The 16,313-nt window shown below is 45.3% G+C and overlaps 1 protein-coding gene across 1 annotated transcript in view; it reads left to right on the forward strand.

Annotated features, from left to right (window-relative positions):
• GFPT2 (glutamine-fructose-6-phosphate transaminase 2) overlaps nt 1-16,313 on the forward strand; it is a 45,397-nt gene that overhangs the window by 15,479 nt on the left and 13,605 nt on the right. Inside the window, exons 2-10 of the mRNA XM_055539058.1 lie at nt 2,078-2,185; nt 3,179-3,277; nt 3,781-3,906; nt 6,294-6,352; nt 7,003-7,137; nt 8,822-8,883; nt 10,408-10,487; nt 10,923-11,040; nt 15,976-16,139. Of these exons, the coding sequence (XP_055395033.1) occupies nt 2,078-2,185; nt 3,179-3,277; nt 3,781-3,906; nt 6,294-6,352; nt 7,003-7,137; nt 8,822-8,883; nt 10,408-10,487; nt 10,923-11,040; nt 15,976-16,139 (951 nt within the window). The remainder of the gene's footprint in view (nt 1-2,077; nt 2,186-3,178; nt 3,278-3,780; nt 3,907-6,293; nt 6,353-7,002; nt 7,138-8,821; nt 8,884-10,407; nt 10,488-10,922; nt 11,041-15,975; nt 16,140-16,313) is intronic.

The raw sequence follows: 16,313 nt of genomic DNA on the forward strand, positions 1-16,313 counted from the left end.
GCCAGACATCCTGGAATGTGAAGTCAAGTGGGCCTTAGAAAGCATCACTACGAACAAAGCTAGTGGAGGTGATGGAATTCCAGTTGAGCTATTTCAAATCCTGGAAGATGATGCTGTGCAAGTGCTGCACTCAATATGCCAGCAAATTTGGAAAACTCAGCAGTGGCCACAAGACTGGAAAAGGTCGGTTTTCATTCCAATCCCAAAGAAAGGCAATGCCAAAGAATGCTCAAACTGTTGCACAATTGCACTCATCTCACACGCTAGTAAAGTAATGCTCAAAATTCTCCAAGCCAGGCTTCAGCAATATGTGAACCGTGAACTTCCTGATGTTCAAGCTGGTTTTAGAAAAGGCAGAGGAACCAGAGATCAAATTGCCAACATCCGCTGGATCATGGAAAAAGCACGAGAGTTCCAGAAAAACATCTATTTCTGCTTTATTGACTATGCCAAAGCCTTTGACTGTGTGGATCACAATAAACTGTGGGAAATTCTGAAAGAGATGGGAACACCAGACCACCGGACCTGCCTCTTGGGAAACCTATATGCAGGTCAGGAAGCAACAGTTAGAACTGGACATGGAACAACAGACTGGTTCCAAATAGGAAAAGGAGTACATCAAGGCTGTATATTGTCACCCTGCTTATTTAACTTATACACAGAATACATAATGAGAAACCCTGGGCTGGAAGAAGCACAAGCTGGAATCAAGATTGCCGAAAGAAATATCAATAACCTCAGATATGCAGATGACAGCACCCTTATGGAAGAAAGTGAAGAGAACTAAGAAGCCTCTTGATGAAAGTGAAAAAGGAGAGTGAAAAAGTTAGCTTAAAGCTCAACATTCAGAAAACGAAGATCATGGCATCTGGTCCCATCACTTCATGGGAAATAGATGGGGAAACAGTGGAAACAGTGTCAGACTTTATTTTGGGGGGCTCCAAAATCACTGCAGATGGTGATTGCAGCCATGAAATTAAAAGACGCTTCCTCCTTGGAAGGAAAGTTATGACCAACCTAGATAGCATATTAAAAAGCAGAGACATTACTTTGCCAACAAAGGTCTGTCTAGTCAAGGCTGTGGTTTTTCCAGTGGTCATGTATGGATGTGAGAGTTGTACTGTGAAGAAGGCTGAGCACCGAAGAATTGATGCTTTTGAACTGTAATGTTGGAAAAGACTCTTGAGAGTCCCTTGGACTGCAAGGAGATCCAACCAGTCCAACCAGTCCATTCTAAAGGAAATCAGTCCTGGGTGTTCTTTGGAAGGACTGATGCTAAAGATGAAACTCCAGTACTTTGGCCACCTCACACGAAGAGTTGACTCATTGGAAAAGACTCTGATGCTGGGAGGGATTGGGGGCAGGAGGAGAAGGGGATGACAGAGGATGAGATGGCTGGATGGCATCACTGACTCGATGGACGTGAGTTTGGGTGAACTCCGGGAGTTGGTGATGGACAGGGAGGCCTGGCGTGCTGCAATTCATGGGGTCGCAAAGAGTCGGACATGACTGAGCGACGGAACTGAACTGAACTGATTGTATAACAGTAGTGCTTATTGAATGTAATGCTTCAAGCCACAAGGCCAAGTGGAAAGTGAAACTAAGGCCCCAGCCCCTGCTTCTGCCTGTGGCAGGAGGCTGGGGTGATCTCCTTATCACGCTTCCTAGGAGTGTTCAGTGCAAACCAAGGAGTTCACATAGCGGGGACTGGCGGGTGTCCCTAGGTAGTTGCTGATCTTTTCTGTCATAAATGCTGCCACAGTGAACGATGTCTTCTGCAAGTATGTCCATTGGAGAAATCGTGGAATCGCAAGGCCGTGCTGTGTGTGTGCGTGTTCTTCACAGGCTTCATGGGTTCTTTAGTCACTGCAGGAGGACCGCATACCATGCCCTTCTCGAAGCAGGAACGGAGTTCGGCTCTTCTCCCATTGTGTCTGGGGAAGGCCACACCTTCCTCTGCAGTCAGAGGAAGCCCTCCAGTGATGCAACTCCAGTGGTGTCTGTGTCCCCAGCAGTGTTTTCTTCTAAACATGAACCAAGTGTTTTGAAAATGTATGATTTCCCCCTCTTTTAACAGGAATCTTTGCCTACATGAATTACAGAGTCCCCCGGACAAGGAAGGAGATTTTTGAAACCCTCATCAAGGGCCTGCAGCGGCTTGAGTACAGAGGCTATGACTCAGCAGGTAAGCTCTGCAGGAGACCACCATGCAAATATAATGTTTGTTCATTAAAGAAATTTGAAAATTTCTATAGAAAAATAGAAAGGAAAAACAAGGGTAAGAAAAAATCCATCAAAAGCACCCCCCATCAATATCAATACCTCTTCTGGTCATCTGGGGTCTGGGGACAGTAGAGGCGTCGTGCAGTTATTTATTGTTTTTACCTAATTACGATTATGCAGTTCTGTAATTTTTTATTCTTCTTTCACTTGCCTCTTCATTTTCCATTATCCTCAATGCTGCCTAACATAATCTAAGTGACTGCACAGTACTCTTCTGGATGGCTATCTCACAGTTCACTTCTCCATCCACATAAGAGGTGGCTATTTAGTCTGTTCCCATTTTTAATTAAGCAGCCTTAGGAGGAAAACAAGAGCCAGATAATTATATATCCCTATAAATTCGTAATTGGAGAAGGAAAAGGCAACCCGCTCCAGCATTCTTGCCTGAAGAATTCCATGGACAGAGGATCCTGGCAGGCTATAGTCCATGAGGTCGCAAGAGTCATACACAACTTAGCGACTAAACCACCACCACCACCATAAATTCTTAATAGAAAGCAAGATGAAAGATTGCAGGAACACTAGTGCAGTGGAAACACCGTTGCTAAGGTAGCAGAATGCAAAGCACAGAAGCATTCTTAAATGAGCCCACTGCCTTTGGTGGCAGACGTGGTGGCACACCTCCTGCAGGCAGGCCTCCAGGAGTTATCCTGGGTTAGCGGCCGCAGCAGGGGTTCTAAGCGTGGATTCCCTGCTTGCTGGTAAGCACTGCCACAGGCATAGCCTCTTGTTTCCAAGTTGATATTCTAACACTGTCTGATTCTCTTCTGGGCTGCAAGCCTAAAGAAGGAGAACTAATAAATTCAGTTCTATAGCCCTCACCCTGGGTTGCTCCCTACAATGAAGTGTGAGAGACAAAACAAATTCCAATACAAAGATCATGTTTACTTTACAGGTGTGGCAATTGATGGAAATAATAATGAAGTCAAAGAAAGGCATATCCAGCTAGTCAAGAAAAGAGGAAATGTCAAAGCTCTTGATGAAGAACTTTACAGTAAGTGGAAGACTTGCCAAGTGAGAGTAATAAATATAGCCTAGGTCACTTTAAAAATCTTTCATTCCAACAGCATTGGAGACTAAAAATTTAACCTATTCAAGCATGCAAAAATGGAAGGAGGGTTAAAACCATGAGCAAAACTGTTGCCCAGAACATGGGATGGTTTATTTCAGGTGATGGTGCTCTGAGAATTTTTTTCAATATTTAGTACTTGTATATTTTAATTTTTCTGGCCAATGATACTGCTTTCCCATTTATGATAAGGACCTATAATTTTATTTTTAAAGTAAGTTTATTTCAAGTAAGTGAGTTAAGTTATTGATAAGTACTAAGTAATGCAAAGGTCTGGCAGAAACCCCCAGAATGGGGGCCTTTGTGGTTTATGATGGAATGTACTTTTGATGTGGCTAATGTGTCTCCATTTAATGAAGCCACCTTAGGTAACAGCATCATGTCAATGCTTATTTTTAAAGTGTGGCAAACATTTTTCCTTCATCTAGAACAAGACAGCATGGACTTAAAAGTGGAGTTTGAGACCCACTTTGGCATTGCCCACACACGGTGGGCCACTCACGGGGTCCCCAGTGCTGTCAACAGCCACCCGCAGCGCTCAGACAAAGGCAACGGTATGTGGTTCAGCCTTGCTCCCCGTCCCAGTGGTTGTGACTGGCCCCGTGACGTGTGTGTCAGAATTGATCCACTCTCAACACCAACTGGCTTCTCAGCAGCCCTGTCTCTCCTGAGTATCCAAACTGGTGACCCTGGGCCCTGGACAGGAGGCAGATTCAACCTGGCCTCCTATCTGCAGATGCCTGTGGGGTAGTGCTGACCCCACGGGCATCCACAGGAACACAGTGGCCCTTCCCACAGATTCTTTTGGCTCTGGGGATCCAGCCTCAGGGGGACTTGGTGGTCCAGAGGGTTGAAGATGTGGGGATTATTTCTCAATTAGTGACCAGGGTGTTCCAGAGGGCAGAGTGCCTGAGGGAAGATTTGAGTTCACTTCTCATCCAGCTGTACCCAGCCCTGCCTCTGAAGAGAGTGGTCCGCGCCAGGGCAGGTAGAAGTGCTGATCTTGTCTGACATCTGAGGTGCCTGCTCCAGTCCTGACCTTCCAACTCCCTCCGCACCATGTCAGCCCCAAGTTGACCTGGGTCCACATAACTTGCCTGAGCCCCCAGGATAGGTCTTTGTGTGGTAGTTCTCTTAAGTGATGCCCCCAGGTCCCTCTCATGCAGGCAGGACTTGTAGGTTTGGAGCTACCGCTGGAAACTCTCAGAGACTCTGTGCTCAGCCCCCAGGGGTGTCAGGGGCTCTGGGAGCAGGACACCCGGGCATATGAGAAGGAGAAAGGGGATAATCTCTGACTCCTTCAAGGGCAACAAAGGTCTGAGACATCATCTACAGGGTCTCCACTCTAGTTTGGGCCTGGTCAGGCCAGAAGCCCCCACAGCCCACACCCAGTCATAATGGGAAAAGTGTCCGGGAGAGAGAATAATTTCTGGAGTTAGCCAGGGCCCCCAACCCCAGGCTGATTCCCGAACACAGCATAATGGAAGTTCTTGCCAAGCATCGTATCAGAGCAGGGATCAGATACATAAGAGTCATTGTGGGGTATTTATTGAACACATTGAACATGTTAGTCACTTCAGTTGTGTCCGACTCTGTGTGACCCCATGGACCTTAGCCCACCAGGCTCCTCTGTCCATGGGGATTCTGCAGGGTTAGGCTTCCCATTTCCTTGTCCAGGGAATCTTCCTGACCCAGGGATCAAGCCCTGGTCTCCCGCTGCTGCTGCTACTGCTGCTAAGTCGCTTCAGTCGTGTCCGACTCTGTGCGATCCCAGAGACGGCAGCCCACCAGGCTCCCCCGTCCCTGGGATTTTCCAGGCAAGAACCCTGGAGTGGGCTGCCATTTCCTTCTCCCGCACTGCAGGCAGATTCTTTACCATGTGAGCCACCAGGGGTATTTATTGTGTTGGCCAAAAAATTTGTTCTGTAACATCTTAGGGGAAAACCCCAAGCGAACTTTTTGGCCCACTCAATACTATTAACTAAACACTTGACAAGCCTCACTTACTATTAGTTGTTGTGGAAGTCAGGCCACAGGAGATAGCACCTCCCTCGTGCTTTTGCCCCTGTTCATACTGTGGTGCCTGGAGGCACCTCCCTCCTGCCCAGTTTGGAAGGGTGAAGCGTCTTCCAGAGAACAGGAAAGCCCGGCGCATGCCTCTCAGCAGAGCAGCCACATCAGCCCCAGCCTCCTGCCCACTCACAGGATAGGGTGGACCCCACCTCACTGCAGACAGTGAGTCTGTGTCCCCAAAGCAGGGAGGCTCCAAGGAGATCCCCCCACACCCAAACTTGGAAGTGCATGCCCTGACTCAGGATGAGTAATTGAAAATAAAACAACTGGGAAATAAGATTTATAAGATTTCTCTAACTCATCAGTGATAGCTGAAGAGCATACTTCAAGGAAGACTTATACCCACCAGCTGCATTGCATACAAAAAGTACACAAAGAAGTCTTTTACAAAGAAAACACAGATTCCTGAAAACAAATTACTGATGTGAAGTTAAGACAATAGGCTCTGATGAGAGAAAGTATGACAGAGTTAAGAAAACAACGTGAGGAAACAATGTCACAGTAGATATGAAAAAAATGGAGAAGGGAGTGGATATGAAGACGGTTAATAGAGAATGAAGGGTTAATCATCTCACTTGACATAAATACCAAAGTCTATTTCATGATATTGTAGCCCACAAATCAGAACTCAGTGCATGGCCAGCCTGATGGATGCTTTTTATCAAAGGAGTAATGTGTTATTTCCTCAGGTTTAAACTAAAGTCGTGGCAGATGTCAGTTCTCATCTCTATAAATGAAGTTTGCTCAACACAAGTGTCTGTATAAGCAAAATTCATAGAGTTTCAAACTGTCAAATTGTCTGTCTTCACATCTGACTTGAACTTCGTGTCTTCATAACATTTCTCTCTTGACTAAACTTTTCTTCCAGAATTCGTTGTCATCCATAATGGGATCATCACAAATTACAAAGACCTGAGGAAATTTCTGGTAAGATACTTCCCCTGGGTAAAGTCTAAGTCAAGTGATATTGGTCTTTCCCAGAAACTTTCCAACCAGCTTATTTCCTGCTGGAAAAAAAAGGCAGGGGCGAATTGCCATCCACTCTTGGCCATATCACCACACTGGACGCAGACCTTATCCCTAGCTCAGCCTCCTTCCCGGATCTCGCTGGAGGAGAGAGAAGGGCATTTTCATTTACCTCAAAGGTTGTTTCAGATTCACAGCAGAATCTAAAGAACAAAGTGTATTCACTAAATAACATACCGACTCATACACCAAATGGAATGCAGGGTGGGAAGACAGACGCAAGTGTTTCAAGTATGAAGAGGTTGTGGTATTGGTTGGGAGGTGGTGGATTTGACTCAGTGTATTTGATCATTTTGATTGCTACATTTTTTGCAACATCCAGATTAATTGCAAGGACAAGCTTCTGAGGCTGGATGATCTCAGGGAGGACTACAGTGACTCAGCTGTGTTAGGCTGTGGGATTCAGGCAGACATTTCTCATCCCTTCCCTGTTTTCCTTGTTCTCGCTTTAAGTCACTCCAAGGACAAGTCATAAGGGAGGAGAGGGAGCTGGCCAGGCCAGCATTGCACAATGACCGTTATCTGACAGTTTGTCTAACCAAATATTCCAGGAAAGCAAAGGCTATGAGTTTGAGTCAGAAACAGATACAGAAACCATTGCGAAGCTGATTAAATATGTGTTCGACAACAGAGAAACTGAGGACATTACATTTTCAACACTGGTGGAGAGAGTCATTCAGCAGCTGGTAAGTTACAGTTCTCACTTATCTAAATCCTCCCTTCATTCCTTTTCAGTTTTCATCGGCATTTATTAGGCAAACCCGCACCAGGTACCTGAGGATTAAAGATGGCTTATCTACAGTGTCTGGCCTTAAAAGGTTGCATCCTTGTAGATATGGGAGGAGTTCTGAGGTTTTGGTGGGGGAACTGCCCAGGAGAGACCCCTCCTTGGAGGAGGAGGTAGAGTAGGCCCTCGTGGGATGGTGGAGGGAGGAGGAGAGGGCTCCAGACTTGCTAGAGTCCACCCTCTGAGCATCGGTGCCATCCATAGCTCCCCCAAGATGGGGACAGTTTGGAGACAGTGTTCAGGGCCAAGAGTCTAGAACATCTGGGGTCAGAGGCTTCTTTGGGTACAAACACTGCAGTTTAAAATATGTGACCCTTTGGTCTTTTCAGTCTTTTTTTTTTTTAAGTAAGTCTACTGTTAAACCCTTTGCCCTATGACTCCTGTCTTAGGGGATCTTAATTTATAAATAAAAGCCTGTCCCATAACTAATGCACAGTGAACCAGTTTAGTTTGCAGCATAGTATTTACTCTTTTCCATTTGTAATTTTAAATTTTGGGAATGCATCCCAGTGGTGGCCCTTTTAAACGTCAGCAGTGTACCCATAGCAACACAGAGCTCTTTTTGGCAGAGACTGGGAAGAACTTTTCTGTTCAGTCCTACTTCATTGTTGACAAAACCAGCAGGGTGAATATCAAGCTCCTCAGATTCTGTCTAAACCCCCTTCATTTGGGGCAGTTTGAAAGACCCTTAGAAACCTAGAGTTGCTGGCCCTGGGATATCTCTGGCACACTGGCCATAGCATGAGACCTTGGGTCTGCCCAGGTTCCCAAGTCTTAGAAATCCAGACTGATAGCTGGCTGTACATAAAGTCAAGTAGGATCCTGGTTAGTATGGCTGGTCAGAATGTAGGAGAGAGTTTTGCATCAAGGCTTTAAATAGGGAGAAAATTTGGAGTCTTGAGTTAGGAGAGCTATATTCTAATTCTGGTTTGCACAAACCAACAAGATAAGACACAGAGTCGTTATTGCCATAGAAATAATAATTATAACAACTCATGCTTCCATATGTCAGGCACTGTTCTAGGCACTTAAAATGCTTTGGCTCACAGAAACCATACAAGATAGCCATGAGGCACAAAGAAGGCTGAAACGATTGCCCAGTTTAGGGGAGAAGCCAGAATTTGAACCCAGGCACTAACGTGTGTTGAGCTAAATGTAGGTCCTAGTTTAGCCCCTTTAATCCTCACGATTGCTCCCTGAGGAGGTACAGTCCCTGAGGCCCAGGGCAGCACCCCTGGCTGCAGTTCTCATTTCCTGAGGTTCTAGCTGTGCAGTCCACCCAGCTCATCACAGAGCCAGAAACTGTTCCTCTGGGCCTGGACAGGGTGATTCGTATTGCTCATGATGAAATCCCCAAGTTCCGGTCTTTGGCACTTGATTGTGGTATGGTCGGTTTCTCTTTCCCCTCCTGACATCCCTGTGCACATACCGTCCTGCATTCAGTACCCTGGGTGAGTGACCCCAGGACCACCTGCAGTGAAGAGGCCCCGGGAGAGCTGTCTGGACTCGTGGACTGACTGGGCTGCAGCCGCCTAGCTTAGCCAGAGTAAGTTGTTCTTCACTCTCCTTTCTTGTCTTTTCAGGAAGGCGCATTTGCCTTGGTTTTCAAGAGCATCCACTACCCTGGAGAAGCCGTGGCCACAAGGTAAGGTGGAATGCCCTGACATTTCCAGTTACAAATAAATAAAATCACTTAGCTTGAGGCACAATGTAGGAGCAGGGCTTCTGGCAGAGTGGAAGGGACTAAGGGACAGCCGTGGCTGGAGTTTCGGATGTAATTAAAAGAGAAACTAGAAAATTGGATATTTATTTGAAATCTCTAGATTTTTTTAGGAATTGACAACAAATTCAAACTAAAAATAAAATTGTATAGCGAGGGCAGATCCAGGTTTCAGGTCAGTTTCAGAAATTCCCTTTAGAAAAAGTATGTAAAATTATGAACATGAAATCAGGAACACAAATGAATGTTGATTTGAGTCCAGTAAAGAAGAGGCCTTGAAAGCTTAAACTTCATCACCTTCACGCCGGGTGTGACCCAAGAGTCAGCTGAGAGGCCTGGGTCAGCCCACACATCCTTCTGTCAGAGCCCTGCGCTGTGTGGCCCCAGTACTGTGTGGGTCACACAAGCGGGTGTGTGAGTGCCGTCATGTAACCACCCACCTGTGCATCCACCATTTGTCTATCTACCCGTTCATCTGTCCATCCCTTCTGTCCATCCACAGTCAATCTGACCGTCTACCCATTCATCTATCCATCACTCCAACCAATATTTGTTGATACTTACTGTGTGCTGAGCTGGGGACTCAGGGCCACCGGACCCTTAAGGACTGGACGGTTGTGCAGGAGGACAGAGCTGGGCTGAGAATGTCGTTCTCTGTGATGGGGGCTGGGAGGCAGTGCACAGGGGGCCCAAGGGGAAGCAGGTGTTGGCCTGGGTAAGGCAGGCCGAGAAACCAGCATGAGCAAAAAGCTCAGAGCCTCGGGTGAGGGATCTGCAGTTAGGCCAGGGTGGTGACAGGGAGGGGCACTGGTGGGACTTAAGGCTCCTCTAGTCTCAGTGGGTACCTACTGACACCTTCTATGTGCCAGGCATGGGTGACAGCAGCGAACAAGGTTGTTTGGACACTACCCCGTGAAACCCAGGAGCTGGTGGGGAGTTGGGAGGTGGGCAGAGGCTCAGCTCTGTAGGATCTAGGGTGCCCTGTGGTTGCAGGCTTCCTGCTGAAGGCACCGGGGAGCCATGGAGAATGTACCTGTGGCCCAGACCATCACAATATCAAGGCAGGACATTATGTGAATGTACTATAATTTTATTTTTTCTGGATCAGGAACTAAATTGCCATTTGGAATTTAAGTCTTTCAAATTATAGAATTATAAAATGCTAGTTGGTCCCTGTCACATTTTGAAACTCCTTTTAAAAATCTGTTATCATGATGTTACTATTTTGAATGCAGAAGAAGGTAGTGTGAAGAAGCAATAAAGCTTTATTTTTCTAAATTATCTATAATTAGTGGTTCTATAACTTCTGGGACAATCTTTGGGATGTCTTGGGGTTACTTTGCCCTAGGAAGGGGGCTTGATGTGGATACCATCTCATGTTCAGAGGACACCCAGCCCAGCCCAGAGTGTCAAGGCAATAGGTAATTCAGTTCCCTCTTATCCTTACAGGAGAGGCAGTCCCCTACTCATCGGAGTAAGGAGCAAATACAAACTCTCCACAGAACAGATCCCCGTCTTATATAGGACACGTAAGTTTCTTGAGAAGGACTTGAGCAGCGCCACACTGTTCCAGAGGCAGCAGCTCCCCTCAGAGGCAGGATGCGTCCCTTCACTCTGCTGGGACCAGGTCCAAACGGTTTTCATGCAACTGAGGCTTGTCTCCATGTTTTCAAAAGCTTTTTATCATGTATATTTTCAAATATGCACACAAGCCATGGGAGCCCCATGTGGTTCTGTTACATAAAGGCACCCATGTCCTGATTTGAGTGTTGATTTGGTTTGTTTTGTTAGCAGTCAATTCAGAGCTCTTCCTATTTGAAGATCTTTTACACAATTTGGCTGATACAGACAAAGCTAAAACTTCCACATTTCTGCACATGTATTCAAACGGGAAACTGGCTTCTTCCTGTTGTTCAGAGGAAATAGTTTGAACAGGATTTGTGATCCTTCCCTTCATTTTCTAGGCAATATTGAGAATGTGAAGAATATCTGTAAAACAAGGATGAAGAGGCTGGACAGCTCGACCTGCCTTCACGCTGTGGGCGATAAAGCAGTGGAATTCTTTTTTGCTTCTGATGCAAGGTAGCTAGACCTTGTTTCCTTTCTTTCCAAGGATGATGTAATCAAGAAAGACTGGCTGAACACCCTCCTTTCTTACTTACCCCCCACTTGAGCTGTTTTCTCAAGGCTCAGCAAGGGGAAGAGGTGACGGCCCTCCCGAGGGAGTCCTCGTCCAGTGACCACTTTTAGCCTGGCTGGCATCAGCACCCCTGCTGGCCAAAGGCGAAGCCCACTGATCTAACAACATGTGGGGCTGTACGGAATAATTGAATTAGTTGCCAACAATGTAAAACTGGGAAATTTTCCATAAAAATCTAAACATCTAACTTTCCTGGAAAACCAGCAGATTTGAGCACACCAGACAGCTCCTTCCAGTCCTTCCTGAGGCCATTCAAAGGCTGCTCCCTTTAGATGGGGCAAGTGTCTCCAGACCTGCGGTCCTTCCTGAACCTTGCTTGCCTTTACCAGCGTCTGACCGTTCATAAAAGAGCCAAGATTGAGGATTCTGGCCCAAAGGATCCCAAAGTCCATGTTCTCATCTGTACGCCAAACAGTAATTCTGAAACTTGAGAAAGTACGCTTCATGGCCGTTTTAGTGTATCCAAAAAATGGATACACACAAATACACTCAGAAAAGACAGCAGCACTTTCCTGCTGGTTGAAATAGAAAACCATCATGTGCTCTTAGTCGCTCAGTCATGTCCGACTCTTTGCAAGTCCATGGACTGTAGCCTGCCAGGCTCCTCTGTCCATGAGGATGCCCCAGGCAAGAACACTGAAGTGGGTTGCCATGCCCTCCTCCAGGGGATCTTCCCAACCCGGGAATCGAACTGGGTCTCCTGCATTGCAGGCAGATTCTTTACCAGCTGAGCCACCAGGGAAACCCTAGAAAACCATCATAAACACCACCTCCTTTATCTAAATCTTGATTATGCCTTTTTTTCCCACCACCCTCTGGTAGGGCTTCGATGCAAAGCAAGGAGGACACCGGGTGAGGTCTCCTGGGAAACATGAAGTAACAGGAGCTGCAGCCCAGGCTGCAAGGCCTATTTCAGCCCCAGCCAGCATTGTACTTAATTCTGGTTAGGAAAGGGCAGCGGTTCCCAAACTGTGTTTCTTAGTGCACCATTTCAATGAGAAACTAATATTTCAATGGTTCTAAGACATATAGTTATCTCATAGATTTTAGTATCTACGAGTCAAAGTGTAAGTCGCTCAGTCGTGTCTGACTCTTTGCGACCCCATGAACTATCCCCATGGAATTTTCCAGGCCAGGATACTGGAGTGGGTAGCCTTTCCCTTCTTCAGGGGATCTTTCCTACCCAGGAATCGAACCCAGGTCTCCCACATTGCAGGTGGATTCTTTACCAGCTGAGCCACAAGGGAAGCCCAGTATCTACGAGTAGCATCTTACAATTATAATTAGCTATATAGTGCAAGGAGATCCAACCAGTCCATTCTGAAGGAGATCAGCCCTGGGATTTCTTTGGAAGGAATGATGCTAAAGCTGAAACTCCAGTACTTTGGCCACCTCATGCAAAGAGTTGACTCATTGGAAAAGACTCTGATGCTGGGTGGGATTGGGGGCAGGAGGAGAAGGGGACGACAGAGGATGAGATGGCTGGATGGCATCACTGACTCAATGGATGTGAGTCTGAGTGAATTCCAGGAGTTGGTGATGAACAGGGAGACCTGGCGTGCTGCGATTCATGGGGTCGCAAAGAGTCGGACATGACTGAGTGACTGATCTGATCTGATCTGATAGTTTTAATTTTTTAGAAGTGCATAAAATAATCACAATCTTAAGATCAATATTACCTTATATTCATTGAAGTATGGTAGATGTTTCTCAAAAAAAAAAAGCCATAAGTACATGAAAGAGTAAGCAATTATTTATAGGCAATATGATTATATACTTTTGTATAATTATATAAAATCCACCTGAAAGGCTGTCAGAAGTAATACTCATGGCTCTTCAGAGTATAAAGATGTGGAAACTTGACATCCCAGCAGTAGCCACTTTGCTGTCAGCTCAATGAGATGGGTATTAGGGGACCACATCCACCCTGTCCCCCACTCATGTCTCCATAAGTGACTGGTACGGCTGGCTCTCAGCAAACCTTTGTTGGATGGAAAAAATAATATATTTACCATGGCTGGGGGAAAAAAAAAAGTTGTACTCCCTTAAAATAAATTTAAATAAAAATAATTCAAAACCTGTTTGGAGAAGACTGCAAAAGTTTACCATAAGAAACAAGAAGGATCTGAACACAGGGAGAGATTCCACATTCCTTGGTAGGAAAGTCATGTCCGACTCTTTGCAACTCCATGGACGATACAGTCCATGGAATTCTCCAGGCCAGAATACTGCAGTGGGTAGCCGTTCCCTTCTCCAGGAGATCTTCCCAACCCGGGAATCGAACCCAGGTCTCCCATATTGCAGGTGGATTCTTTACCGTCTGAACCACCAGGAAAGCCCAAGAATACTGCAGTGGGTAGCCTATCCCTTCTCCAGCAGTTCTTCCTGACCCAGGAATTGAACTGGGGTCTCCTGCATTGCAGGCAGATTCTTTACCAGCTGAGCTACCAGGGCAGCCCTAAAATAAATTTAAATAAAAATAATTCAGAACCTATTTGGAAAAGACTGCAAAAACTTACCATGAGAAACAAGAAGAGATTTGAATTAAGGGAGAGATTACCACATTCCTTGGTAGGAAGGCTTAATATTATTATGAAGACATTAATTGGTTTACAGTTAATTTAATAATTTAAAATTATTTTTAAAGAAATTGACTCTTCTTAAATTAATCTGTAAATTCAATGCTGTCATTAAATCTCTGACATTCTTTTGTTTGTGTAAGTTCTTGGAACTTAAAAAAGTGATTCTACAGTGTAGTGTGTATAGATGAAAAAGTACATATTGGAAAATAAGAGTGGCGGAGGTGACCCTCTCGTATATGAAGGCATGCTGTGGCGCTCTCGTGACAACAGTGACCGGCATGCACTGTGCACTTACAGCTGGACACTGCGCGGAAGGCTTTACCAAGACTCTCCCGTGCAGTCGTCACGACAGGCCTCTGGAGAAGGCACAGTGGTCACCTTCCACTTTGAAGTAGAGGAACCCAACACGGGCTTAGAGGGGTCATGTCTGTGCTGTCCAAGGCCACAGGCTGGTAAGAGACAGGGATGAGGACTCCACCTCAGGTCTAACTCCTGGACCTATAATCTTGATGACTCCCCATCCATTCTGTAAATTAAAACAATGATTATATTTAAACATGCAGATTACATGCACATGTAAATCAAACACACATATTAAGCCCTGTCTGAAGGAAAGTACAGTGTAAGCAGTATTTCTTTATTGGAGATTGAATCAGGCCATTTTTACTTCTTCCTCTTGTTGACTTGTGTGTTCTGCTTTTTATTCAAAAAACATATATTGTTTAAAATACTTTTTCTAGTGCAAGGGCTTTCCATCCTACTTTATCTTTCTTCGCTAGGATATGGAGATGCCTCTCTTAGAGCCATAAACTTGATTGTTTTCTCTTTTTAACTTTGTACCAGCAGTTTTAAGTGCTCATTTTTCTGCACAGGGTACATATTGGTATAGCACTTGGTGGAATGAGCGTTTTTTTCTCTCATGGTCCTTCAAGTACCACCTTCATAGTGTTAAGTGTTAGTCACTCAGTCGTGTCTAACTCTTTGCAACCCCATGGACTATGGCCTGCCAAGCTAGACTGTCCATGGAATTCTCTAGGCAGGAATACTGGAGTGGGTAGCCATTCCCTTCTTCAGGGGATCTTCCTGACCCAGGGCTCTCCTGCATTTGCAGGCAAATTCTTTACTGTCTGAACCACCAGGAAAGCCTGCCTTCATGGCTTTTGCCATATCTGTGTACGACCTGTACTATTGATTACCTTTCTTTTTCATTTACCATCTCAAGGGAAAAATCGTTATTACTTTCCACACAGAGAAAGTTAGTTTAAAAATAAACACAGTGACTGCACATTTCATTAATGGATAGATCTTATAGTTACCTTTAAGTTCCCCCCCTTTGCTTGCATGCATGTGTATGTGTGTATAACAGAAGTCATTTGTCCGAATGAGTTTCCCTCTAAATGGATTTTGTTGTGTGCCTCCTCCGTGTTCTTCTGTATTTCCTGCAAACAGGAGTTTACAGGCATTAGAAGCTTGATCATCAGGTTTGATTTTTTTTTGGCAAGACTATTGAATAGGTAGTGTGTACTTCCATCAGGAGGCACTAAGTTTCATTGTCTTTTTGTAGTATTGTTAAAATCCGCATCACCGGCCTCTTTCATCCATTATAAAGCAGCTCTCAGATTTTCATCTCTTCGTGTCAGTAGCCACTGATAGACCTTGATTAGGGCTATTAACAATTATAAGTTCATAGGTTGGTTATTATAATTCTGTCAGTCCTTCTTTATTAGCTGTGTTTCCCTCCTATAAAGAGAAACTTGCCTTCTTAAAATGTGGTTATTCTGAAAGATAGATCATTTGGAAAGGCAAGATAAATGTTCATACTTTCCTTTTATGATTCGGAATAATGTGTTAGTTCTTGAACATTCTCCAAAGCTGACGTTGTTTGGATCCTGGTTTGAAGAAAACAATTATAAAAGGACATCTATGAGATTATTGGGGAAATTTAAACATACTGGATATTTGATGATATGGAGGAATAACTATTACTCTTAGACGTGATAATGGTATTTGAGTAGGATTCAAAATAATTCTTATCTTTTAGAGCTATAAGCCAAAAGGTTTACAGATGATTTGATGTCTGGGTCTGGCTTAAGGGGCAGGAGATATGAGTTAGTGTAAATATGGCATATTGTAAAGTGCAATTCAGTGCTACTGATACGGACCCACAGTTGAGATGCAGCGAGTAAGTGTCAAGGGTGGGCCCTGTCTCTGACACCCATTTTTTCCTTGCTCCAGTGCTATCATAGAGCACACCAACCGGGTCATCTTCCTTGAGGATGATGACATTGCTGCAGTGGCTGATGGGAAACTCTCTATTCACCGGGTCAAGCGTTTGGCTAGTGATGACCCATCTCGAGCCATCCAGACCTTGCAGATGGAATTGCAGCAAATCATGAAAGGCAAGTGTCTTTTGAGAGTCCCTGTGCAGCAACCTCAGGGGCATGTACTCTGTGAGGGAGACTCTCTTCCCTGTCCAGGGTGGGCACCACAGCCTTCCTGCCTGCCCTAAGCACTGGGGTGGGGCTGCAGGTGGTCTGTGGTTCATGCAGCTCAGGATTATGGGGTGCCTGGCC

The sequence above is a fragment of the Bubalus kerabau genome, chromosome 1 (genome assembly GCF_029407905.1).
Source record: "Bubalus kerabau isolate K-KA32 ecotype Philippines breed swamp buffalo chromosome 1, PCC_UOA_SB_1v2, whole genome shotgun sequence".
In the NCBI taxonomy this organism is placed as follows: Eukaryota; Metazoa; Chordata; class Mammalia; order Artiodactyla; family Bovidae; genus Bubalus; species Bubalus kerabau.